This window comes from Arvicanthis niloticus, chromosome 17, assembly GCF_011762505.2.
Source record: "Arvicanthis niloticus isolate mArvNil1 chromosome 17, mArvNil1.pat.X, whole genome shotgun sequence".
NCBI classification, from domain to species: Eukaryota; Metazoa; Chordata; class Mammalia; order Rodentia; family Muridae; genus Arvicanthis; species Arvicanthis niloticus.
The window spans coordinates 40775967-40803209 of NC_047674.1; the positions used below are offsets into that span (position 1 = coordinate 40775967).

Sequence of the window (27243 nt, forward strand, 5' to 3'; positions counted from 1 at the left end):
AAAGATTCAAATTCCTATATTGTATTTCAATTTGCTTATTCTAAATGACAACTCTTATAGCTGTGGAATTTCTAATTTTTCATTCTGTATTAGAACTTTTCCTATTATGGTTTTAAAATATATGATACATTTGGTACAGTCACTAGGAGTCTCCTTAGAAATAACTGTTTATAGCTAAACTAAATCATCTCCACTGACCACAAAGCCTTCTTTAGTATAAACTAGGTACAAGGCTTTGTCAAAAAGAATGCATACTCCACAATTTTAAGAAATTAAGAAGATACACATATAAGTGTGAAAAATGTTGAATGAAGCACCCTAGTGTCATTAACTGTTGTAGTTTGGTGGTTGTACAGTTTAATCCAACATTTGTTATAATCTTGATGTCTGGGATGCCCTAAACATTATTTTATAATATATAAATTTGGTAGGAAATATATGAACAATAAAGTAAATGGTTACTATTACTGTATGTCTCCTTGGCTTCCCCCGGTCAGAAGAAACATACAAAATCAAAAACTGCATTGGTGCTCACTATTTATGATTCAACATGTAAGTTGCAGTAGTATATGGCAATATAATTCAATGTAATACTATAAGAAAAGGCTTTCAGGCCCTTTCTTTTAAGAAATGTTTCTAAACTTTATAAGGTATTCTAGGGGGGGGACATGTATTATTCATCAAATAATGAAATCTTCTTCATTTATGCAGTTTGGTATACAACTGAAGGTAGTTAATATCCTGTCAACTGCTTTCCTAAGGACGTATCCAGCTTCTCTCACTCTTTTGTGGGTGGAAAGCCCTCTGCCTCACATCTAAACAGAGAGAGAGGATAGAGTAAATGTGGCATTACTACTTTAGTTGTTACTGTCTTAGTTTCTGTCCCTGTTGCTGTGATGAAATGCATGACAGAAGAAACTTACAGGAGAAGGGGTTTGTTCTGTCTCACAGTCCAAGGTGCAGCCCACCATGGTCAGGAAGTCGAGGTACCAGGGCTTTAAAGCATCTAGAAGAATTGCATCTAGTCAATAATCAGAGCATAGTAAATGAGTGCTTGATAGTTCTCAGATTGCTTTTCCACTTGATACAGTCTGGGATTCCCCTGACCACAAAATCATCCTGACAATAATTAAGGTGGGCCTTCCCACATCAATTACTGCAATCAAGATAACCCTGCAGAGACATACTCAAAAACTACCCTTAATCATTCCCAGTTATACCCTGAGGCTTTCCTCCCAGGTAATTGCACATTCCGTTAAGTTGATAATTAACATCATCACCCTTGCTACATTAATGTCTTGTCTGAGAACAGATGCTGCTGTTGATGGGGAAGATGGGCAGAAGAGGGCAGCAGTGGGAATCAGCTTGTTTAGAGTTATTATGGAAGGGTATGTGAATAGATACCCTTAGTGTTTAATTGTCTTGGTAGTCTGCCTTTCTTACCTAAGCCAAAAAAAATCACAGTCCAAGCCACAGTGTCTTGGTTGCTCTTTTCCTGAAAATTTTATTGCTGTAACTAATTGAGCATTCTATCCATGGTGATACCACTAACGTATTTCAGTATATAGAATTTCTCTTGTTTCCTTCCTATTTATGCAACTTGGTTCTTGGTCTTCCTCTAACAAATTATGGCAAATATACATGCATGCATACATACATACATACATACATAATTTTATCTACATCTATTATATATAAATACAAAATTTTTAAACCTCATTTCAATTCCTCTAGTTATATATATTTTTCTACATTTGTTTCATTATTGAAATGTGACATAGTAGTAAGATGTTTTGTGCTTTCATAAGGCCATATTTGCTTTTATGTTTTTCTTCTTTTTTTATTTTTTATTGTGATTCAATTCTCTGAGAATTGTCGATGAGACCTTGAGAGGATTAGAAAGGACTTAATAAGGGATTAGGTTTGTGTGTTAAGTAGTTTGGTTAAGGTTGAAGAAGGAAGAACACTGTTCTGGACTGGATATTGTTAGGAAGGAGGATTACTCTTACAAGGTATCATATACACTGTGTAGAGACAAAGGAAGAATTTCTGTAATTGGTAAAGAAGTACCAGTCACTAATATTAGTGGAGAAATGAATAATTTGTTATGTGAGTGGGGCAAATATTAACCAAATGCCTGTATGTGGCTAAAGTGTCATTCTGATACCCTGTTCTTAAACAGAATCCCTACAGTACCTACAGTGGAGAGTTTCCCTGGGTCTAGTTTCCAGGCACATTTGCATATTTATGCAAATTCTGACAGGGAGCTATAACCTAAGGATAGTTGCCCTGGAACACTTCCTGGTTCAGTGTCCTACTGACCCAACAATTTGATGCCCTGCCCTCATAGGAGAGTAGCCTGCCTGTCCCTCAGCGGGGGAGCCCTTCTGGTGACACAGGGAGTGGGATGATGCTAAGCACTTGTGTACACTTGGTTCAAAGGTCTGCAGTTCTCTCTGCTTGAGAATGTTGCCATTTGACATTCACTTGCTGCCCCACTAACCTGTTTCTTCATTAATTTAGATTTTGTCGTTTTAATATGCTAGACTGTTTCGTGCTGATTATGCTTGTTCCTAGGTCATGTGGGGCTTTTAACCCTATACCACTAATCTTTTAAGTTCTTAGCTTATACATTTTTTTCTATTAATTGTACATTATTTGTAAAATGAATTGCACTGTGTACTGTTCTTTATTCCTGCCATTTCGATGTCTTTCCTCCTATTAAAGTCATTTGCTTATGCATTAATTTCTAACTTCTAAAATAATGTTGTAACTTGTTTTCACTTTTATCATAGTACATTTGAAAATAGCAAGTAGAAAGAGTAGATTGTTATTTTTTTTTCTTATTGTTCTGTTTATTTCCAAGGCAAGAAGTCAGGCTTTCTCCAAACATTTGAGCTGTGTTTTATGAAAGGATCTTTCAGATTCCTGGTGACTCCAAGCTAAATGTGAATCCGAGATCCCCGGCTTTTCCACCATTAAGCCAGACTGCTTTACTAGCAGATGCCAGGATGCTTCTGCTCACAAGTCCTCTCTGTCCGATTTACTCATTCAGCAATAGTCGGACAGAATCACTGCTGAAATACTAGTTTCACTATCTAAACTATACAAGCCTTAATGGTTGGGTACATAATCTATCTATTTCTTCTGTATCCAAAACAATTCTTCATCTAGAGAATAGACTAAAAACAGTACATTTACTAAGATGTCATATAAAATTTAATAGGAGACATTTAGTATTTCTTCCAGATTGGCCTGGTTATATATGGCAGGATAAGAATACCAGAGATCTAACAACTCATCCTGTGCCAGTGTAACTCTTCTGGCCCCAAGAAATTGAGTAGGTTGTCTAATTGCTGACATGAAGTTTAACTGCCTCCTGTGGCTGTCTTGTAGTAGGGAGCACATTGCCTACCCTGTTCGATCACTCAGGATTTTGCTGCTTCAGAGTAAAGCCTTTTTGTTCTGTGTTCTTATTTGCTGTTGTAGAAGGGCTCCTAGAGCAATGGGAGTATTTGAATTGAAAGATTAACATTTATTTTAAAAAGTAAAAAGAAACAAGTCCTTACATGTAATTGGGAGGAATCAAAAGGGGTGTAGAAAATGATGATTCTGACTTCTGTGCATTTCTTAGAAGAATTTACGAGGTCTGGTGTAACATTTGGAAAAAAAAATGGCTTTCTATGAGAGGAAAAGAAAGAAACGGGTTATATTTTAAATAAGATCTGAAGGCAAATTATTCTTATCATCACATTCAATACTATGTAAAGCATATCAGGTTTTGCTTCTATCTTAATGTAACTCATTATCCATCAATACATCTATTCCCTTATGTCCCTAAGCCTCTGGTAACTACCTTGTTTTTAAGATCAACATACTTACATTATACATAGAAAGTTGTATGACAGCTATCTTTTTCTGATTGGTTTATTTCACTTAAACTAATGGTCTAGGGTTTGATTCTTATTGCAAACTACCATTCTGTCTTTAAGATCAACATACTTACACATAGAAGGTCATATGACAGGTATCTTTTTATGTCTGGGTTATTTCACTTAGCATAATGAACTGAGGTTTGACTCATATCTCATTTGCTTTACTGATGAGTAATATTCCATTTGCTTGTCCCACACTGGTTTTGTCCATTACTCACTTGATAGACCAATTGGCTCTATTTCTTAGCTCCTGGCTCTCCCGCCAGGCACTGCTGCAATAAGCAGAGACATACAGGTGATTCTTCAAATTATCGATTCTTGTATCTCATGATGGTTCTAGTCCTATTTTGTCTTTGATGGAAACTTAAGCAATTTCCATAATGGATATACTAAATAGTATTCCCTCCAACAGAATAAAAAAGACTGTTCTTTTCTCACCTGCATGAGGAGAACTGTTCTTAATGGGTTAAAAGTGTACCTCATTGTACTTTTCATCTGGCCTTGGCTTATATATGTGTATATATGTAGATAGATAGATAGATAGATAGATAGATAGATAGATAGATAGATAATGCTAGTTTGTCTTGTGTTGAAATGTATCTAATTAGAATGCTTGCTCTTTTAAAACTTGGACTGTTTTTCTTTTTGGTGTTTAAGGAATTCCATATATATTCTGGAAAATAACTCCCTCTTACGTGTAGATTTCCAAATATGTTTTGCACTCAATGGGTTGTCGTTCATTTCATGATTGCTTATTTTACAGTGTAGGAACCTTGGTTTTATGTAAGCTCACTTATCAAAATTTTGTTGGCTCTAGTTTTGGTCAGCTATAATATTCAGAAAATTTCTTTTACATTTTCTTCTAGTAGTTGGTTCCATTCTTGTCACGTTTTAGAAATTACAGAGTCTAGTTTCATTCTCCTACCCATGGATATTCAATTTTTCATTGATATCTCTCTATAAAACTATACTCTCAACAATCATTCTTTTAAAACGTAGTTAGACTCTTTGGGATCTAGGTTCATAGATTTACTCTTAAAAACTATGCAATTTTTGTTTTGTTAGACTTGTGTTTCTGCCAATTTCATGCTGTCTTGATTATCGTAGTCATCAAACCCACTTAGAAAACATCATACAATGATATTGCTTGGCTCGTATTTTATCAAGAGTGCTTTGAATGTTTGTGGTTTTAGTAGTTCATTGAAATGTTAAAATTGCTTTTTTTTCTAGTTCTGTGAAAACTGGCATTGGCATTTCTCTATGTGTTTCAGTTGCTTGTTGTGAAAAAAGAAGAAGAAGAAAACTGACAAGGAAAACTTTAAAAAGGAGGAATTTATTCTTGCTTGAAGTTCACAAGCACAGTAGTATATCGTGGTGGGGAAATTCTTAGTTTTCCCAGGAGCTAGAGGGAGCCATGTTACATCCACAGTCAGTCACATGACAAGTAATGCTGTTGCTCAGCTCACTTCACATAAGCTGATCTATGTAATCTTCCCCAAGCATGCCAAGACATTCCCACCCCTAACCCCTTGTGAGTTTAAGTCCTACCAACTTGACTACCAAGATTAAGCATCACAGCTTCATCAGTTATTGGTTTTTATCATACCATATATTATCCTATTTTAAGCTAAAATCCCCTGTTCCTTGTGCCCACGTGGATATCTCAAAATGCAAAATGCACACTCAGTTCAATCTTACAGGTCTCTTTGTCTTTAAATTTTTCAACATTGTTTGTAAGTGCAAAGTCCAAATTTCATCTAAGCCTTAAAATAATCTCTTAATATAAACTCCAATAAAATAAGCAAGATGGTTCAGAAAATAAAGGTGAATACTACCAAGCCCAGTGACTGCAGTTCTGTCCTTAGAACCTATATAGTGGAATAAGAGAACTAACTCCTGGAAGCTGCTTTATGATCTCCAACACTCATATCTACTGCGGCATATGCATGCCATAAAAACCGATAAATAAATGCTTAAATTGAAAAATAAAACAGGTTATATATTTCTGATAACCAAGACATAAATAAACATTCCATTTTCCAAAAAAAATGGTGTATAGGAAAGAGTTATTAGACAAACCTCAGCCAAGGCAAACAAAAAATCCTGCAGTTCCCATGTGTGTCATCTGAGTGTTGCGTTAGAATCATGTGGCCTCCTCTCAATGTCCTATGTAGCACCAGTCTTTCATCTCTGCTGACTTAAAACACATATCACCTACCTCTTGATGCAAATACTACCTCACACCTGCAGCCTTCATTGGCAGTCATCTCACTGCCCTGATATTTTTGACATCTGAGATTTGCTACTGCAAGCTGGGCTTGATTTTCACAGTTTCATAAAGTGTCCTTTTGAGGCATCCTTAAGGGACTCTAACCCTCACTTCTGGCAAAACATTGGGCCTCTGACTCCCTCTGGATCTGTGCACAAGTTCTGAGACTCCTGTCTTCCATCTGTCATGCCTCCAAAGCTAGTGCAATGTAGACAATGTGCTAAAGCATCCATCACCTCAGATTGGAGCATGTCCCTCTTGGATTGTAGTTGCTGGCCTTTGTGTGCTCACCTCATGCACTTTCCTGTGTGGCTGTTTCTTATAGAAAAAAACCTTCAGTTGCAGTGTCAGTTCAAGCTTCTTTCTTCCAAGTGATCAAGGATTCTCAATGGATGATTGATTCTGTGGGTGGGATCTAGTCCTCCAGATGCCATTCTCTTATTCCAGTGCAAGACCCTGTTGCTCTTTCATAACACTAATCTGTATAACATGTGAACATGTTTAGTCCTCTGCACCCTTCTTGTTCAATCTTCAAATGTTCTCTAACACCTCTCCATTCATAAATTCACGAATTTGTTATCTTTTCTTCTATTTCTTTGTGTCTCTCTCTGAGTCTCTCTGTGTCTCTCTCTGTCTTTCTCTGTATCTCTCTGCCTCTCTGTCTCTGTATCTCTGTTTCTCTCTGTGTCTCTGTCTCTTTCTCTGTCTTTCTGTCTCTCTCAGTCGCTTTCTCTGTCTCTGTCTCTCTGTGTGTGTCTCTCTGTCTCTGTCTCTGTCTCTCTCTCTCCCTCAGATGGAATTAGAACATTGAGCATTAACCATAACACAGCCTGAAGACTAACATTTTTTGACATTCCCTCAACCAAATAATTAAGTCCATGACCTATACATTTAGTCTCCCTCAAGGCCTCTGGCCATGGATTAAATACAGCCAGATTCTTTACTAGAATACACATGGATAGCACCTAAGCCAGGGTCTGGTACACCATTTGTTCCTCTCTTAAACCACACAGGAGGCCTCCACTGTCCATATTTGCCTCTTCATTCTTTTCTTCCAACCTCACACTGGAAGAATCCATGAATCCCTGCTTACTACATTCAAGAACTTGTCTAGCCTCAAGTTCACTGTGGTAAGGAATATTTGATACCAGTAGCCTGACACATCTGGTCACATTGTATCTACAGTTAGGAAGCAGAGAAAGATAATACTAATGTTTAATATACCTTTTCCCATTTATTCTGTCCAGGAATTCTGCCTGTGGGATGTTACTGCCCACATTTAGATAGGTCTTCCCATTTATAATAACATAATCTAGATAGTTCATCACAGGCATACCCAGAGACATTTTTTTTCATTGTTGTGTCACTTTCCAGCAAGTTGACTCTCTCAGTATTAATTATCACAGTAAGGTTTGTGTTGAAACTGTAAATCATTTTAGATGCTGTGAACATTTTGGCAATATTCATCATTCCAATCCACAAACACAGGATGACTTTATTTTTCTATATGTACTCTCCAAGTTCTTTTAGCGATGTTCTAAAATTTTCATTGCAGAGAACTTTCACCTCTTCAGCTCAATTTGTTCCTGGATGTTGCTTTGTGGTTTCTATATATGCTAATGGCTTGTTCATTCTTTTTCATATATTTTGCTCTTGGTGTTTAACAGCACTGCTGATTTTTCTATGTTGCTTTTGTAAGAAGCATCAATTTTACTACAATCTTTTCTTAGTTCTAATTTTTTTCCTGAGAGAATCTTTGGTTTTTTATCTTTATCAGACCATCAGTGAACAGTAAGAATTTGACTTATTTGTTCTGAGTATGTATGTTCTTTCTTTTTCTTTCTTGATTGTCTGGACTTCCAACTTTATGCTAAAAATATATAGAGAAAGCTAGTATCCTTGTCTTCTTAAACATCTAAAAAACAAAGCTGTCAGCTTCCCCTATCCATTTATATTTATTTATCCTTTATATTAAGTTGGGACATCATCCTATATTTCAATATACCCTCTATCTATTATGTCGAGATACCTTCCTCCTATGCTTGATATGTTAAGTGTTGCTGTCTGACAGGTATGTTGGATTTTGCCAGATGCCTTTTGCTACTCTTGAGATAGTTTTAGAGCTTCTATCCTTCATTCTTCTGATGTGGCTTGCCATGTTTATAGACCCGATTATGCTGACCCACTTTTCATCACAGAAATGGATCCAACTTGAGCATCTTAATTAATTTTAATGTGCTATTATAATTGATTTTCTGTATTATTAAATTATTTTTGCTGAATAATTGTGACCTACATTTGAAAAAGAACATTAGCCTGAGAGCCTCCTTTGGTGGTGTGTTCTTTTCTTGCTTTAGTAGGGGAGTGATGGCAGACTCATAGAATGTTTTTGTCTTTGCAACTGCTCTATTGTGAAGAGACACCAAAACCAAGGCAACTCTTATTTTAAAAAGGGGAAAAAAAAGGCATTTAATGGAGGGCTTATTGCAAATGTTTAGTCCATTTTCATTGTGGTAGGGATCATGACTGAAAACATAGCACTGGTGGAGTAGCTTAGAATTCTATATCCTGTGTTGCAGGCAGGGAGAGAGAGACTGCACCTGGCATAGGCCCACCCCCAATGAAACACTTCCACCAACAAAGCCACAACTACTCCAACAAGGCATATCTGTCAATCCTTCTAACTCCATCAAAGAGTTCTACTTCTTGGTGACTAAGCATTCAAATATATAAGTGAGCCTATTGGTGTGTGCAGGGTGGAGTGCATTTCTATTAAAACTGTCACAGTTTTTAAGATTTCTTTCTTCTCTAATTTTTTATAATAATTTGAAAGTAGCAACTATTTGACCGTTTGCTAGAACTCAGCAGTGACCTTTAATTAGGTTTGATTTGTTTGTTGTTGCTTTTTTTTATTCAAAAATATTTATTATTGACTCAATGTCATAAGTTAGGATTGGTGTGTTTAATTTTTTTGTTTGTTTCTTCTGACTCAGTCTTGGTAAGATATCTGTGATAATTATTTGTCCTTTTCTCTCAGTCAGGCAGTGTTGTTGCCATTTATGGTTGTTTACAATATTCTGTAATTATCTTTTAACTTCTAAGGTATCACTTGTAAAGTCTCCCATTTCATCCCCTGTTTTATATAGTTGAGCCTTGTGTCTACTTAGTCCGGTTTCTGGTTAATCTACTTTGTTTTCTTTTCAAGTAGACAGACCTTTGTTTTACTAATCTTCTGCATTGTTTTCTTTCCTTGCTTGTTTTAGTCTGTCATTTCTTTCTGCCAAGATATCTCTTATTTCCTTCCTTCTAATAAATCTGGGATTAGTTTGTTCTCCTTTGTTTGATGCTTTGAGCTGCTGCAATGCTAAGCTCTTTATATCATGCTTTCTGGTATAGAAGCTGACCTTTACGAGCTTCCTCTTCTTCATCCCTTAGGTGCGTGAGGCTTTGCTACATAGTATCTCTATTGTCGGCTGTTTAAGGAATTTTTAGACTTTATTATTGAAGTAACCCTTGACCTATTGTTGCCTTTTATTTCTGATTGTGATTTCAATCTATTTCATTTGGTGGAGGTATGGCTTCTCCTGCTTTTTTGGAATTCACTATATGGAGTATATTATTATAACTTTCACTTTTAGCTGATTGTGAACAACCTGGTATTTTAAAATTATTTTTAAACTATAGAGATACCATGTTTTTAAATTTAATTTTAAAATTATTTTAGCTGTGATTGTGTGTGTGTGGAGAGGTGTGTGTGTGTGTGTGTGTGTGTGTGTGTGTGTGATACAGAGGCCAGAACTGTTGGATTCTTCTAGGGCTGGAATATCAGGTGGTAGTAAGATGCCTGATATAGATCCTGTGAAGCAAAATAGGGCTTTCTCTAGCACTCTTAACTGTAAACTCATTTCTAACCTGAGGTGCAGTTTTAAGCAAAGTTTACTTAATGCAATAATATCTATATAAACATCTAAATTCAATATCATAAATACACACAAAAAAAATTTTAGTACCATGTATTTCTCATTTGTTTGGTAACTGGTCAAAGAGCCCAATAAAATAATCTTCTTTTTATCTATATGATTTAGCAAAAGCATGTTTGGTTCTTTATTGTTATTTCTTTTAATTCATCTTCCAGAGACTCCAACCTTTTGTTTGCCTTACCTAGACCATAGTATGGAACCCCAATTCTTCTTATTCTCATTGTTCCTGTCCTGGTATAATTTATCTATCACAAAACAACGCACGTAAATGTAAATTATTCCATGTGTCTACTTGCAAATTCACTCATGGCTTCATATCTTCCTTGCTCATATGGCCTTTAGTATCTTCTGATTTCATGCTCCCATATATCAGCTGAATACATCAGTTGAATGTATCTTCTATACTTTCTGGTTTTGTGATTCCCACATTTGGCCTAGCTTTCTCTCTTTTCCATGACACGCATTTTCTTGGCCTCAAGAGTTTGCATTTGTATAGCATTACAATAGCCCTTGCATTGCTGACACATTTTAGTAACAGGGAATCTGCCATTGTTATTCGAAAGAGATCTTATAGGGGATTCTCCATGGTATTGTTCTGCTTATCACATTGTTTTCACATCTTCAAGGTGAAACTCCTCCTAGTCCATATGTGTCCATTTTTCATGGCCAGCTAGATAAGATCACGAGAACAGAGCTTGGTCAATCTTAGTCAACCACAGTTGTCCCTTAATCCAGAAGCACAATACCAGTGACACCATAACTTTTCTGGCACCCTCTAGTTAATGGTGCATTATCAGATTTCATTAAGCTTTTGGAGTTTTCTGTTTTACTAATTTACTTACCAGGGAACAATCTTCATGTCAGAATACCAAGATATGAATCAGAGTTCAGCAGAAAGAGTTTTATAATAGAACAAAATCATTGAGATCTATTCATATTTCTCAGGTCAAAATGACTCTGTGTGATTCATCTTATCTGTGTGAGGAGCTCACAGAATTTATTGAGCTGATTCTAGGGAAGGGGAAGCATTGGTCTGCTGCCTTCTACTAGAGTGGGTAAAGTGCTGCTCCTGGGTACTGAAAGAGAATCAATCTCTTTACCACTTGTCTCCCCAGTTAAACTTCAGATAAGAAAGTTATCCACTTACTTTCTCTAGTACCAAGAAGAATGTGATTTTTAAATTAATAGTAGCCTGTATATTAATAAATGGCTTTTAGCTTTAAGTATCTCAGCATTAACCCATGAAAGATAATGTACACACTCTATTTAATATGCTTAAAATCATAAAAGAATTTAATTTCCACTTTCCAGAAACTTATGACCCATTGTTTCCCAATATTGGTCAGCCAAATAAGATGACCAGCTCCTGGAAAAACAAGGTGCAAAGGTCATTAGAAGAACACAGTAATTAATATTTTTAGGTATGAGGACATGATATGAAACTCAAAACAAATAATGGAAAATCTAATAGTGCAGTGAGCCCTCACTCTGGTACTAAAGGAGTCCATGTGTACCTGTGATGTATGCCAATCTTTTCTCATTCCTCACTTTTCTGCTTCTCTATCAATGTAGCCAACACAGTAAAAGACACAAAATAGAATTTTGTACTAGACCTTGTATTACGTTTCTTCTTCTTTTGTATATGCCATGAGTTGCTTTATCAAGTCATTATTTCAGCGCAACTCAGCTGATATTCAATAAAATGAACTTCTAATTCATGGTGTAAAATAAAACAGAAATAAAAGTCTAAGTTAAAGTGATTTATATATCTTCAATTTGATTTATTTATTGTGAAACTGATTTTGTAAACAAGCCTAGTTGCATCTCAAATATGTGTTTAATGGGTGTTTTGACAAATTTTAACCTCAAAATGTCTCTCAAGTTTCTAATATTAACTCCTCTTGAACATTAGGTAAAACCAAAAATATGTACACTATTAGCAAGCATTGAACAACTCACATTATGAATGGATGACATTGATGGGTTTAATTTTTAACTGATTGCAAGACAACATCTTCTTTGAGGTAAAATGTAATAAGTCAAACTTTCCACAAACAGATTCTCTCATTTTCCTGATCTGTTTCCTTAAAGATATTTTTATGTTTCTTATAGAAACAAATTAATAGTTCAACCTACTTCTCTCTCGTGTCCATATTTAACTTTTTCAGTCTTTTAAAAATCTCTTTGTAACTAAATATATGTGTGTGTGTCTATGTGTGTGTGTGTCTATGTGTGTGTGTCTCTGTGTGTGTCTCTGTGTGTGTGTGTATTATGTATATTGTGTTGTGTTTCGATGTTTGGTTCTTTTGTTTGTTTTGGTCAAGAGGATTTAACCATAACAGTCATAGTGAAACATGCTTAGAAATTATCTCAAATCTGAATCTCTAAGGATGAATGACATACAAACCAATTATCTCTTGACTTAATTGAATTGGCATCATGTAATTTGTCTCCACTGATTTTGCTTTATTGGTATTGAGAGTTAGGTGTCAACCTATATGCTGTTTTATCAAATAGAACATAAGATATACATCTTGAATCTTTAATGTTTCATGTCATTCTCAAAATGCTTAGAATATAAAAGCAAAAGTCTGAAATGAAAACAATGTTCCATTTTAAAGCCAAAAACAGAGCCTACATTGATTTATAATGTCCTATTGATTCACTAGCACATTCATTTTGTCTTGTGAGCATACTACATGACCAGATAAGATTGTATCAGGTACTTTTAACAAAATGAGATGCTAAAATTACATGAACGGGGTGATTAAATTGGCATTTTGTGGTTTTAATCTCACTTGGGGTTTATTAAGTACAGCTAGATATCTCTTAAAGAACCCTATATAATAGCTACATGTGAGACTTAAGAGTTACCTACTTATTCTGTCAGTCTCTTGTTTGCTTGGAAGGATTTTCACAGGTTTATTTGATTCTGATAGAATGTATGATTGATGCTAACTTCCCTTTTAGGCATAATTGAACTCAATAAGAACCATAGAATGATATTGGACCAAGTAGACCTCTGTCTATAAACACATCTATAACATTCATATACTAATATGTGCATTTTAATAAGGTGTTTCTGGTTTAATCCTCTGCTTTTTTTGTAGCATATGTCAGTCTGTACCCTTTGTGTAAATTATTCAGGATCCACCATCGTACCAATTATCTGTCATACAGATAAGATCCTGTGAAACCCTGGAAACCTCATGTACCATGTGAAGAACATTTTGGCCTTTGACCTTTGATTTGTTACATGTATAATGCAGTAATTTTTAAGAGAGCTGAGGATGGAACGGAGCCTTCTCATCTCGCTCACAAGCACCAATCATAGATTGGATAACTTGTTCTCAGAATCACTTGAGTGAATGAGCAGGTGACCGAGCTCTAAGAATGAGTCAAGTGCAGTGGCTTCCCTTAATTGCTCTGAACACCCCCTCTTAGTAGTTTCTATTCTTTCCATCCCAGCTCAGATTCTCCCAGTTGCTTTCCTAATTTGCTTTTCCCACACTGTACTAGCTCTGACCTGAACCTCTTCCATTTAATACTTCATTTTCCGGAGAACAGTGCCCCAAAAATCTTAGTCCAGGTGCAAAACTTGGTTGCTGTCTTGGACCATTCTCTTCTGCTGCCCCTCCTCGCTCGGATCTCTGGATTCCCTATACAGCAGCTTTGCATCTTGTTTCTTGCAATAGCTACTTTTCTTCTGTTAAGGATCTTTGCGTATCCTTTTGTAGACAACTCTTACCCTATTTATTTCCTCATTATTCTCCATGATTACTTGGAGCATTAATTTGCCAAAGAAGATATCCCAGTCCCTTGTGATCTACATTTCACAGGATTCTGAAATTATTCTGTGCAATCTGCTAAATACATTTTATTAATGGTGTATATGACTCCTTGGTTACTACTCTGTGTTGTGGCCTGAGCTACCCCACATTGGGTGTCAAAAATGTTGAGAGCTGCTGTAGCCCATGTTTGGGGTCCAAAATGTCTCAGACCACTCTGTCAAAGTTGGAACCCATACTGCCAAAAGCCTTGGGGACTAAATCGTTAGCCCGCACTGCCCCAAGCAGCTCCGGTCCTCAGGTCGGGGTTCAGCAAGAGAGAGAGAGTGAGGCCAGATGTGAAGAATGGAGACCAGACAGATTGTGATTCAATCATGTTTATTCTTCAGTCTCTCTTCCTAGTCCAAGTCCCAAGTCTTGAGTTCCTAGTCCCTAGTTCCTAGTCCCAGGTTTCTAGTCCCTAGTGCCTCCAAATTCCAAGTTCCTTCTTCAAGTGCTAAGTGCCTAATCCCTAGTTGCCTGTCTCGAGTCTCAAGTGCCTACTCCAAGTGCCTAATACTTAATAACCCTTCTTCCAGTTCTCTAGTCCAAGTGTCTTCTTCCTCAATGCCTAATTCCTACAGATTTCTTCTGTCTGCCTCTCACCTTTTATATGTTTGTCTTCTAAGCCACACCTTTTTGTCACGCCCTTAAGTCTTATCTCTAAATCTGATCTCTAAGTCACGCCCTTAAGTCACACACCTTTAAGTCTCACACACCCAAGGGAAAATCCTGGGTATCTAAAACAAGATGTTATCAGAGTGTGCTCAGCTGTTGTAGGCTATTGTAAACAAGCCTCTTGTCAGGGTATATGGCTCAAGATGGCTGCTCTATGTTTGCCTATCTTACTTGGGATAGGCAGTCCACTATGTACTTTACTGGGCTGGAAGTAGAAAAGCTTACCCACAGGGCAGGTGGGTGCAATCCAGAGTCTTGGTTGGAGATAGTTGTGTGGGCAAAGAATATACATACACAGGAACAGGTTTGGAGAACTGGTTTAGTTTATTGGAGGGTATACCCCTGGGGAGTTGAGCAGGGTCCATAGGGCAAGCTTTGTTTAGGCATGTACAATTGGCCCAGACAGGTGTATAGAAGATATTTCATCTGCATACTCAGGGGCAAAGGAATCTGAGTGTGAAAAACCTGATAAGGTCAAAGAAGTAAGGTCTGAAGACGGTCATGATAGTAGGATATTATTAGGATTGACAGTGGGGCAGCAAAATTTTTGGTGCCAGGTTGGGAGAAGAGAAGAAGCAAAAGCCTACTGTCCTCATCTGAGGAATCTGGAGTTAGAGCTCTCCTCAACCCTGTCTCTGTTACATTCCCACAATTGTTTCGTTTCAGGGCTGCTCTTCTAAATTATGAGCTGTGTGATGTGTTGGCTAGTGTTTGCTTTTGGTCAGATTATCCTGGTTCTTCTATATTCTGACGCCTTGCTCGAGGTCTTATGTTCACTGCATGAACATAATAGGATGGGGATATTAGTTACTGGTCTTGGTGCTATTTACAGTACAACACCTGGCAAAAACAAGTTAAGGAGAACAGGGTTTACCTTCCCAAGAGATCCAACCAGCATGCCAAGAAATGAGTTGCAGCAGGAACAGAAATCACCTTCTTTCATGTATCCAGTACGGAAACAAAGGAAGGAGCACACTGCTCAGCTCCGTTTCTTGTTTTTTATCCAGTCTTGTGCCCCAGTCTGTAGAATGGTGCTAGTCACATGAACTGTGGGTCTTCTCAGTTTAGTTGAATCTAGACAATCTCTCACAGACATGCGCAGATGTTTGTTACCATGGTGATACTAAGTGACATCAACTTGATAGTTGAGATTACCATCATAAATGAACATAAATAATATGAAATATTGAAACAAAAATAAAAAGGTCTTAGCTTGTAGAGTAGTAATAGAGTCCCATGCAGTGTGATCTACACCTTACAAATACTCAGAGAAGCCTTAACTAGGATTCATCTTTCAGATTATTGCTATCTTGTGCTCCCTGCATAGCCTTCCCCGCTGGAACATCTTATGCTGTCTTCTCTCTCTGCTTTGCTAGTTGATGGACAGTGGCAGGAATGGAGTTCATGGAGTCACTGCTCAGTGACATGTTCTAACGGGACACAGCAGAGGAGCCGGCAGTGCACAGCAGCTGCTCATGGAGGTTCTGAGTGTAGAGGACCATGGGCAGAAAGCAGAGAGTGCTACAACCCTGAATGTACAGGTAAGGCCAGTTCCTGTGTACAAATGACACCGACGGTCCATAAAACCTCAAAGAGCCACACCAGACAGTCATAAAATGAAAGCCATTTTTTACATAGTCTCATGGACAAAACCGATTAGTTTATTTTACTGTATACTGCAAAAAATCAAGTCTGAAGAGTCATGACATTCTGAGATCAAATGACTACTGCATTAATAAAGGTTATCACTAAACTTACTGTTTTTAAACGTAAGTTCCCTGGGAATCTGAAGAGTCAGACATCCTTATATAATTCTTCTAATCACAAAATGCATAGTATTTGACCAGTGAGTTAAATATTTGGACAAAGTTTGTCCCTGATGAATTTAATAACAGTTGAAGGGATGTTAATATTCTCAAACTCACACATTATTAAAGTAGTGTGCAGTTGCTACTGCTGTTAAGCAAGACCCCTTTCTTTCAGCCAATGGTCAGTGGAATCAGTGGGGTCACTGGAGTGGATGTTCCAAGTCCTGTGATGGCGGCTGGGAGAGGAGAGTGAGGACTTGTCAGGGTGTGACTGTAACTGGACAGCAGTGTGAAGGCACAGGTGAAGAGGTACGAAGATGCAGTGAGCAGCGGTGCCCAGGTAAGAAGAACCTGCTGTGTGTGCACGTGTGTGCATGTGTGTGGTGTTTGTGTGTGTGTGTGTGTGTGTGTGTGTGTGTGTGCATGCATGCACATACAATTGAGGATAGCACTTCCTGAATTAAAAGGTTGATACTAATAAATGTCAATATACCTGTTACTACAATAATACATGACAGATTCTCTTGATGTGTCTGAATAGTTCTACAGGTTTTAATTTATTATTAAAATTTATTATTATTTAAAGTGACACTAAAATACATGATAGGCCAAATGTAGCTACAAAGCAGAATAAAACTATGTTGTCTATAATTTTATACCATTACAGTATATTTTCTACTATGTTTAGGAAATTTGCTTATTGGGGATACAAAAGCAGTCTTAAATCATAATATGTTGCCTAAGTGTTAAGCAAACGAAAAGGCACTGTGAAACTCATATAGTTTAATTTTTATAACTGATTAATAATGATTAATTATGATTAATGATGACCATAAACATCTCAATTTACCTATTTTTTTCCAATTTTCAATTATAAAAATTATTTACTATGAGTAAAATATCAGATGCAATAGCTAATGAATGTGATGTGCATGTAAGCACAGATAGTAACATGGTGAGACACTGTCTAGACCTTGTTCATTTCTAGCAAAGACTTCTTTAAAATACTGAATTCTTTCCTTAAAATAACTGTATCACACTGAGAACTCAAGAAATAAGTGAATAGCCATGATTTTTGGGTGATGTCAAGATGAAACCAAGACAAACATAAACAGCTCATAGGTTGCTCTTCTACTTGCCCAGTGAGAAGAACTCTGGGAATATAAGTGCCCTGTTGTGTTTATTCTATGGGTGTGCTGCTTTGAGTTGATTGTAATTTGAAGGGATGTAAACTCATGTTGGAGACAAACCTCTGGGCTAGGCATGTCTGTGAGAAACCATCCATATAATTCTAACTAAGGTGGGAAGTCCCACCCTGACTGCAGGACTGAATATATATGAATATATATATATATATATATATATATATATATATATATATATATATATATATATATATCCAAGCTCCATCATTTATCTTCCACTGTGTCCTGGCTGGATAGGTCGTTACCAACTGCCTCAGACTGTAACCAAAAGAAACAGTTTTTGCCTTTGTCAGAGGATGTGATCCCAGCATTGTTACTATTAACTAATGCAGAACTGTGGTTTTAAGAAATAGAGTCATTGTCATAATAAATTTGACCTTGCGGTTCTTACGACTTTAGAGCTGATTAATGGAAGAAATGTGGAATAGTTTTGAAATTTTACCTACAAGAACCCTCAAAGTATAGACAGACATAGCATGGGGCAAGCAGGTGGGAATTTAGAGAAGTCAATGATGGAGAGAAATGCAGACAGTAGAAGCCTGGTCCAGAAGTTTCAGAGGTAAAAATGAATACCATCAGAAATTGGATTAGAACACATTCTTGCAATATTCTGCATGAACATCTGGCAAATGTTCTGGCTTACTTTATTCATGCCCTGAGGTCTTGAGTGAGGCTGAATGTAACCAGTTTGATAGAAGGAAATTCAGACAGGATAGCTGTCAGTCTGGGCCACAGCTCCTGCGTATTACACTCATTCAAGTCTACACAGAGAAAGCAAGAAAATAGGAGAGTCAAAGTATATAAAAGTGCTTTCCATGCAAGCCTTCTAATCTGAATTCTATCCATGGGGCCCACAATGGAAAGAAAGAACCTGCTCCTCAACATCTGCTCTCTGATCGCTGCATGTACACCATCGTGTGCATGCTGCTGCATTGACACCTCACAGAAACTCATACATTAGGTGCACAAATACATAGCCACACAGAGGCACACACAGACATACATTTACACTAGTAACAATTGGGATGATAATGAAGAAGATGATGATGGTGGTGATGATGGTGATGATGTTAAAATACTTTAAGTGAAACACAGCGATGATTCACAGTATGTAGACATTGAAGAATAACTTGACACTTTGCACTGGGACAACCTCATGGATGTTCTAAGTATAAGACCTTACCCATCAAAGGCTCCTTCCGGGGAACATGTTCATTTGAATCCCAGAACCTAAGCTGAAGATGATGCTGAGAGGATTCTTTGAGAGCAGCTGGTTTGGGAAGTTCTCATTAGAGTCAGCCCACAAAAGCTGATGTGAGTGTCTACCAAGAGACACCTGTCCTGAGCAGGCAACACAAACCCGGCAATATCACTAACTTTGTGCTAGTTGAGGAGGTGTGAAAGACATCACTGGAGGAGTCACAGAGGCTTGTGCCATGATTCCAGAGAACTGATAAGCCCAGGCAATGTGTGTCAGCTCAGGCATCTGGTTACTGGCAAAGAGGTCCTGAGAGGCCACTTCATGATGCTGTGAAGGTAAATTCTACATTATGATGGGGGTCCTATGATGGTCAGATGTCAGACCATGGGGCATCCACCAATTAAGGCTGTAGACATGAAGCAGAGGCAGCCCAGGAGAGAGGCTAGTTTTGTTACAGACAGCAGGGCTGAAAAGGCTGGCCTCAAGTCATTTGGAGCTCCCATGATTCTCTCTGAAGTCCCAGATGGTGAAAAGAAGCTACAGAATTTGTTGTCTCTGTAGGTCTCCATGTTGATTTGCCTGATTATTTCTTTCCAGTCTCCATTTTGTAATTCAGATACTTCTCTGCACTAGTTTGTTTTGAAAGTCTGTATTTCTTTATTTTATGGGAGCTTGTTATCATGACATTGCCTTCAGTCTCCAGTGATACTTGGACTTTGTGCTTTTGCATAGTATTAGGACTGTTCAAAACTGTGAGAACTCTGAAGTTGAACTGAATGCATTTTGCATTATGAGATGGTTATGAGCCCATGATGACAGAAGGTGGAGGTTAGGTTTTGTGTTAAGGTGACAAGTGTTAGACATGAAATGGATTGTATTTGGCAAGTTAACAGGATGTAGAATCACATTAAAGACAAATCTCTGAGTAGGTTATTCGAGATGGAAAGTTCTACTCTATTTGTTTGATTCAAAAAAGTAAGAATGGAAGCTGAGCACATCCTTCCCCCAGCCCCAGCTCACCACTGCCATGGTTCTTAATTGCAAATGTAATGTGACAGCTACTTCAGGTGTCTGGTGTCCTGACTTCCCCTCCATGATGAACTGTATTAAACCATGAGTTGAAAACCATCTATTCCTTAAGTTGTCTTTGCCAGGGTGTTTTGTGAGAACAACAAGAAAAAGGTTTCCTATTCACTTTGCCTACCTGATTACAGATTATGGGTGCATCTTTGAAGTGTAGAAGACATTGATTTATACCTAAAATGACCATCTCAGTGTAAAAATGCAAGACTCCTAAGATTTGCCAAGGAGTCAAAACATTACATTTCTCTCTATAATTAAAATGCTAAAAGAATTGTCTCTCTTCAACACTAATAATCACATCAGAAACTAGAGTCTTTTTTATTTTTATTAAATTTATTTATATTTCTGGAATAGGTGTTCAAGCCTGCCAAAACACATATATAGAGGTAAGAGGACAATTAGGGGTGTCAGTTCTCTCTTTTCTACTTGTAGATGCCAAGAGGTCACCAGGCAAGGCAGCCAGCACCTTTACTCAATGAACCATCTCTCTCTTTGGTCCAGAAACTTGAGTTTCAAGTTTTGCAATTTGTCAGCAGGTTTTCTTCTGGCATGAAATCTAAAATTAGTTTTGCTAATTCTCCAGGCCATGTGAATTCAGAATGATAAGAGACAAACAGCAGGCAGAACTCTGCAGAGAAGGATGCCTAGACAGATTAACAATGAAATCCCTGCACTGCATGAGAATCGACAAGCTTTGAACAAAAACATTTGTTTTGCCAAGGGAGAAATTTCATTAGAACAGGAAAGCATTTTAAGCAAGACCCTCTTGATGTGTGAAGATATCTGAAGCAGTCTTAGCGTATGAAGCTTATTAGCTGTTCACACTGCATTTCATCTGCAAAGGTAAAACAGAAGAGTTGCAATCAGATTTACAAAGATTGCCACCTGGTGTTGGAAAAAACGTTTTTACAGCTCTGTTTATAGAGAGATTGTATGTTTTATTTGCTGTTTACTTGTTAGGTTTCATGATTTAAGGCAGATCAATACATTATCAGACAACACTGAAAACACTTCTATGAGACCCTATATTTTTAGTTTTAGCATTTTATGTCTTTATTTTCACGTAGGTGATTGGAAAAACAATTGCAGCTTATTTGCAAATATATCGTTCCCTGGTGAAAACTACTTCTTGAAACAGCTAAATAATTATTATGATTAGTGCATATGCAGTCACTAAAATGTTCCCATTTACATACATAGCTGTATGAAGTTTCCTTTTTTTACTATAACTTAATCTGATACTTTGCACAAATCGCATTATGCATTAAAAGTTGTACCCATCTATTGATTTCCTAATGCTGTGCCTCTGTTGAGGATATGATATTTTGATCATAATATTAGCTATATCTATCCACTAATGCCTCATATGTAGTCATTTTACCAATAAAAGTGGTATTTGCAAATAGTTATTTTACAGTTTTACACAGGTGGAACTGACTTATATACTAAGTTCTAAGTCCTAGAACTACATTAAGCCTGTATGATTTCCTCATCTTGGCCAACATTTTTGTGAATGACGGTATAGTGGTCCTAATTCCAGCCAAGATATTGCTTCAGATATACACATTGATGAACATATTGGAAAACTACTCACATCACATTAGCATTTGCCAAGGCACTTTTCTTGTCAGTAACAAAGCTTCAAAAAAATGTTTAGTTTTAAAATAGAAGTATGCATTTGTTCCCAGTATTATTTTTATTATTGTTTATTCTTGATTGGGGGTCTGGGAAGAACTAGCATTTATTTTTATGCTTCACTTAATTCGAATTCAAAAACAAATTCATCAACCTTGCCCAGAGACCATCTGTTGTCAGAAAGGAGAATTATAATATATGTACATCTTCTAGATAACTAATGAAAATTAATTTTCTAGATTTAATAAAACACCATTACGTCATCTACAAAACAGATAAAATATGCCCAGCAAGATTAAGATTTTTCTTTATGGGAAAAATGGACTAGGACAATAATATTAAAACAACATTATCAGTCCCCTACCCCAATAAAATGTTTCATTTGTTTTCATAAGAAAACAGAGTCATAGGGACCAAATCTTAAGAATACTACTGGTTGGGAAATAGAATCACTCCAGGGGAGATAATTAAGTGTCCCCAATTTTAAATTGGTCAAGCTCGCCAAATAATGATTTCATTTATCTCAGTCTCCTCTCACACCCTCGGGTGCTGATGGGTAAATGGTAGGGTGGTAATAACTTTACTTCTTTTGCTTTCTATTACAAGGTGAAATATCCTTTCCAATTCATTTTTTTCCAGGTCACATTATTCAGAAATCAAAACTTACTAATGGACTGGCGAGATATAACGTTTGTGGTCCCTGTCAGACCATCTTACTAATGTCCATTAATTTTGAATTACTAAATCGCTAAGTTGGAATCTATCACTTACAGATAGATATGGCTCTCAATCTACAAATAAAGTTTGCTTGTTGGGGTCACAATTGCTTTGTCTGTCATGATGAGTGAAGCCTGCTGGTTGTCTGTATTCAGAAACACCTACTGGAGCCATGTTGGGCCAGAGAGCCAGGGAAGCCAAAGATGAAGCAATTCCTTATTTACCTCTAGATCTCCGTGCCAAAGGAGGGGCAGCAGTAGCACTAATGATGCAAAATGTATCTTATCTTTCAACTTTTCAGTGTTGTTAATTAGCCAACAAAACAAGGTCATATTGCCAATATAAACACTGCTTCCTTGTCTCAGTCTCACCCCATCCCCACTTCGGAGATGCCATGTGAGCAGAGGGAGATCTCATTTTCATTTTTTCCCCTCAAGTTAGAAGAAAGAACTAAAGAAAAAGACTTTACTTATTTTGCACTTGTGTCTTTGCAGGGGACCACCCATCACTGTCTAAAGCAATTCTTTTCAAACTTTAGTGGGCTGAAAATCTATGCAGAGAGCTTGTTGAAGCATGCAGTTGAGCATGTTGGTTCCTGACAGAGCATCAGAGACTTGGTTAGGTAGAGCTTGTGTGAACTTGAGAGCTTCTCTTTCTAATTGTTATGAGGTGATGCTGACGATAATGGCCTCCTGGTCATCTTTTAGACTTCAGTGACCTACTACAGTCAAGTAATCATAATAATATTGTGATTGAAAATTAACAGAAAAATGAAATGAAGTCCTCGGCGTAAGGTTCATTGGTGAAAGCAGACATAATTCGCTGGACAGATTACAGAGTTCGATTTAATTCATACTTCTTCACAAATGATGAAGGGTGCTGTCTGTAATATGCTGGCAATACACATGTAGACAAATCCATTTCTAGCTTTTCTGGTATCAAGTTTTAACAAAAATAAGACCTCTCGTGGCAGCTATCTAAAGAACAAACCCGAACCCCTGGGATCTACCAGAGTCTGTGCTACCAATCAAAGAACATACCCAAGCTGGAATGGGGCATCTATCACATATGTAACAGTCAGGCAGCTCAGTCTTCATGGCTTCTGGCCTCAATGGGAGAGGATGAACCTAATGTGGCAGATACTTGATGTGCCAGGATGAGGGGTATATCCAGAGGAGGCCCCACTACCTCAGAGAGGCAGAACGGGGTTGTGGGGAAAGATTCTGTGATTGTGTGACTGACCAGGAGGGGGAGAAATGTCTGGGATGTTAATTAATTAATTAATTAATTAAAGAAAAATAAGGCTATTGACTTTTTTAGAATGAAAGATCACTTATTATTCAATTTTCAGTTCACCAATTCTCATTTTTCCTGCTCCATAAAGAGCAAGAGAAAATAATATTCTCATGGGGACAAGACTGGGGTAAAAATGTACAGTGCTGGGAAGCAGCTCTTTTCTACTCCTCCAGCAGGCAGGCTGTGTCCTGGTCAGATTTTTGTCAACTAAACAGCAGCTGGCATTATCAGGGAAGAGGAACTACAACTGAGTTTTAAAATGCCTCCCGGAATGTTGTTAGAGCATTTTCTTGATTGATGGTTCACGTTGGAAGGCACAGCCTTCCTGTGGGGCGTAACCCTGGGAAGGAGGGTGGTCCTAGGTTGCATTTAGAAAGCAGGGTCAGCCAAGCCAGGCAGAGTATGCCAGTAACCGAGATACCTCAAAACCCTTAGCTGCAGTTTCTGCCTCTGGGTTCCTGGCCTGAATTCTCTTCCTGATAGATTGCTACTTGGAAGTTTTAGTCAAATAAACCTTTCCCTCTCCAAGAAGCTTTTAATCATGTCATCTTTATCATAGCAGTGTGTCTTATGGTTTTACTGCTGGGAACAGACACCACAGCTAAAGTAACTCTTATAAAGGACAGCATTTACTTGGGGCTAGCTTACAGGTTCAGAACTTTAGTACATGATCATCAAGGCAGGAGGGTGGCAGTGTGCAGGCAGGCATGATTCAGGAGGAGCGGAGAGTTTTACATCTCATTCCAAAATCAAACAGAAGACTGACTTCCAGGCAGCCAAGACAAGTCTTAAAGCCTAGGCCCAGAGAGACACTTCCTCCAAAAAGGCCCCACCTACTGCAACAAGGCCATACTTCCAACTAGTGCCATTCCTGGGCCAAGCATATTCAAACCACCACAGAGTAGAAAGTAAAGACATCCCCGTGCCTCTGTTCCTGGGCACAAGCGTGTCTTCAGTGTTTCTCATCTTCCAGAGTGAAAAGCTACAACATGCATGTGCAGAAGTTCAGTCCATGGTAAAAGAGGCTAAGAGCAGAGAAGAGATGTGTCTGGTTACATTCACTTGTCTTCTCCATGGGTGCCAGTGAGTAGACTGGTGGGTTGATAATCAAATCTACTAAAACTATTTTTTTAGAGACAACTGTAGGACATGTAACAAATCAGGCTATTATAAATGGTATATACCAGTCCATTTTGATGTTAGATGTAACCATTTTCATAAGGCCAAAGATGTCAGTATAAAATGTCCATTTCCTTTTCCAAAGAGAAAACTCATAGAACCATTTACAAATGGCCATGCGTTGTGTCCTTCTCACTTCAACTTGTGGTGAGTACGCCCCTAATCCCTTAGATTTCCATTCTTTCTGCTGTCGCGTGTTATCCTCATAACATATAAGGAATGATGCTGCTGTCTGGTAAGCTATTCAAAAGGTTAAAGCAACTGTTTTAACTGAACACTCTTGGCTATAGTAAATAACATCCAGTAATATCCTAACCCAGTGCTCACATCAATTATTCAGCTGAAATGAAACACTGAGTTTAGTGTTGGCGTTAGATGGCACTAGGCATTGACTTCTATTTCTTCTCACCAAGAGGCTCAGGTAGATCCTAAAGGGCAGAGAAGATAATTAGAGGCGGACAGTGCCTTGGAATGAGAGAGATACTGCTTAATAAATACCTAAAATGGTGTTTGATCCTCTCTGAAGCACTAGCGTTTGATTGTTTTTACATAATCTACTCTACAATTCTGGGACAAAAAAGAAAATTGATTTTATGGGCAGAATAAAGGAAGAAGCACTGAGGGCCAAAGGTCAGGGTTTGAATTAGGTAACACTACTAGATGTCCCTTACTCAAGCCTGTTGCTATGGAGATAACTACTACAATAATTCATCTCAAAAAGATTGCTCATCCGAGAAGACTTTGGGAACGCTTTCAGAGGCTCTTCCAGGATGGAAACTTCAAAATCAATTCATTCCGGTCTTCCATTAGCCTCACTTGTCTGATTTACCAGTACTTAGGCAACACCCTCAAGGTGAGAAGAAGAGTAAAGAAACACATACTCCCAGTTTTCAGTTCTTCACATCCTGAATATTATTATGTCAAAGAAGTAGACTTTAAAATATATCTAACAATTGTCTTCAATACAGACATCAAAAAACATGTAAAAGTTTTAATGAGTGTAACTCTTTTGTTTCCATGCACAGAGAGCCACTAACCTATAATATTAAACTTGATGTTTCCCTTCATTGATTCCCTGCACATCCTGAGATGACTGATCCTCAGCTTCAACACCTGCTCTGTTCTCTTCTTCTCATAAATAGCCTTGTGGGACAGGCTCACAGATTTACAGCTTTGTCTGGCATCTCTCGCAGATTCCCAGGATACGTTACCAGCAAACATCAACCAGGCCCTACTGAAGAGTTTTTCCATTTTAGCATGATTCAGATGGTTGGTCCAGGCAATCACTTTTCTAATGACAGAGCCTCTGTCATCTATTTCCTTCTTAGCTGGCCCTCTGTGTTTGCTTTACCAACACCTGTTAATAGTAGAGGAGCATAGAAAATACAGTAGAATATGGAGCCCAGGGAAGACTGGATTTTTTTTTTCTTGGTGGCTTCACACCTAAAATGGAATCAACATGGTTCAAGGAATTGCTTCAAAGTGAGAAAACATAACTAAATATGATAGTAAATGTAGTTGATGAATTCTTTTTTTACTCAGAACATCATCACGACATTGTCTTTTCTGAACATGTTTATCTAATTATTCTAGCCTTTGTCATATGACTCACTCAGTTCAAAAACCCTCAAGAAGCCAGTTAAAAACTAGCTGTTCTGAAAAATTGTATAATAGGACAAACAAATCCACTATTCTTGGAAATTCTGTGCATGTTCTCTTAAGCTTTCAATTTTAAACTTAACTTCTCTTCTATCAAATATGCTAAGAAATTAAAACTAAAATTTCATCTGCTAGACTAAAATGGGCCTAAACAACACAGAATAAAGAATTTGCTTTTCAACATGTATTAGAATCCTGCCCAGACACTATCCAACACTGGTAAAATACCATCCAAAGTCCAAATAGGCAATCTGTAATTGTAAGAAAACAAAAAACCGCTGTGGCGGTTTTTACTTCCATAATCAAAGGTAACATTTTGAGATAAACAACTAGTTTGTCCCCAGATCAATAAAATACTTCTCTACTCAGAGACAAAGTAAACATCTTTACTGAGCGTAGCTCAGTAAAGTATACTGACTGACCATAGGTCCCCATCTCTTTGCTAAGTAGCTTCAGGTCAAGTACTTTTTCTACTTTGATTTCTTGTTTCATATGAAGATGGTGATTCAGTTCTCTTTAAAATTAGCAAGACATTTGATTAATTTAAATACTTTCTAATTTGAAGAGTTGTTCATCTCGGAAATTCAGGTATACAACTTAAAACAGATGAAGTGGATTTTCTACACGAAGACTGTAAATGTAACTGGGGTAGTTATATCATAATTGCACCACTTGTGGGGTGAACTAGAAAAACTGTACATTCCAAGCCCAACAAGCCTATATATCATGACTCTATTTCAAATAAACAAAATACCACATGAAAATCATTTG

The 27243-nt window shown here is 37.5% G+C and overlaps 1 protein-coding gene across 3 annotated transcripts in view; it reads left to right on the forward strand.

Moving 5' to 3' along the window:
* Adgrb3 (adhesion G protein-coupled receptor B3) overlaps positions 1-27243 on the forward strand; it is a 676641-nt gene that overhangs the window by 258042 nt on the left and 391356 nt on the right. For all 3 annotated transcript variants that reach the window (XM_076915135.1, XM_034521545.2, XM_076915134.1), the window contains exons 6-7: positions 16066-16230; positions 16673-16837. In XM_076915135.1, coding sequence (XP_076771250.1) covers positions 16066-16230; positions 16673-16837 — 330 coding nt within the window. The remainder of the gene's footprint in view (positions 1-16065; positions 16231-16672; positions 16838-27243) is intronic.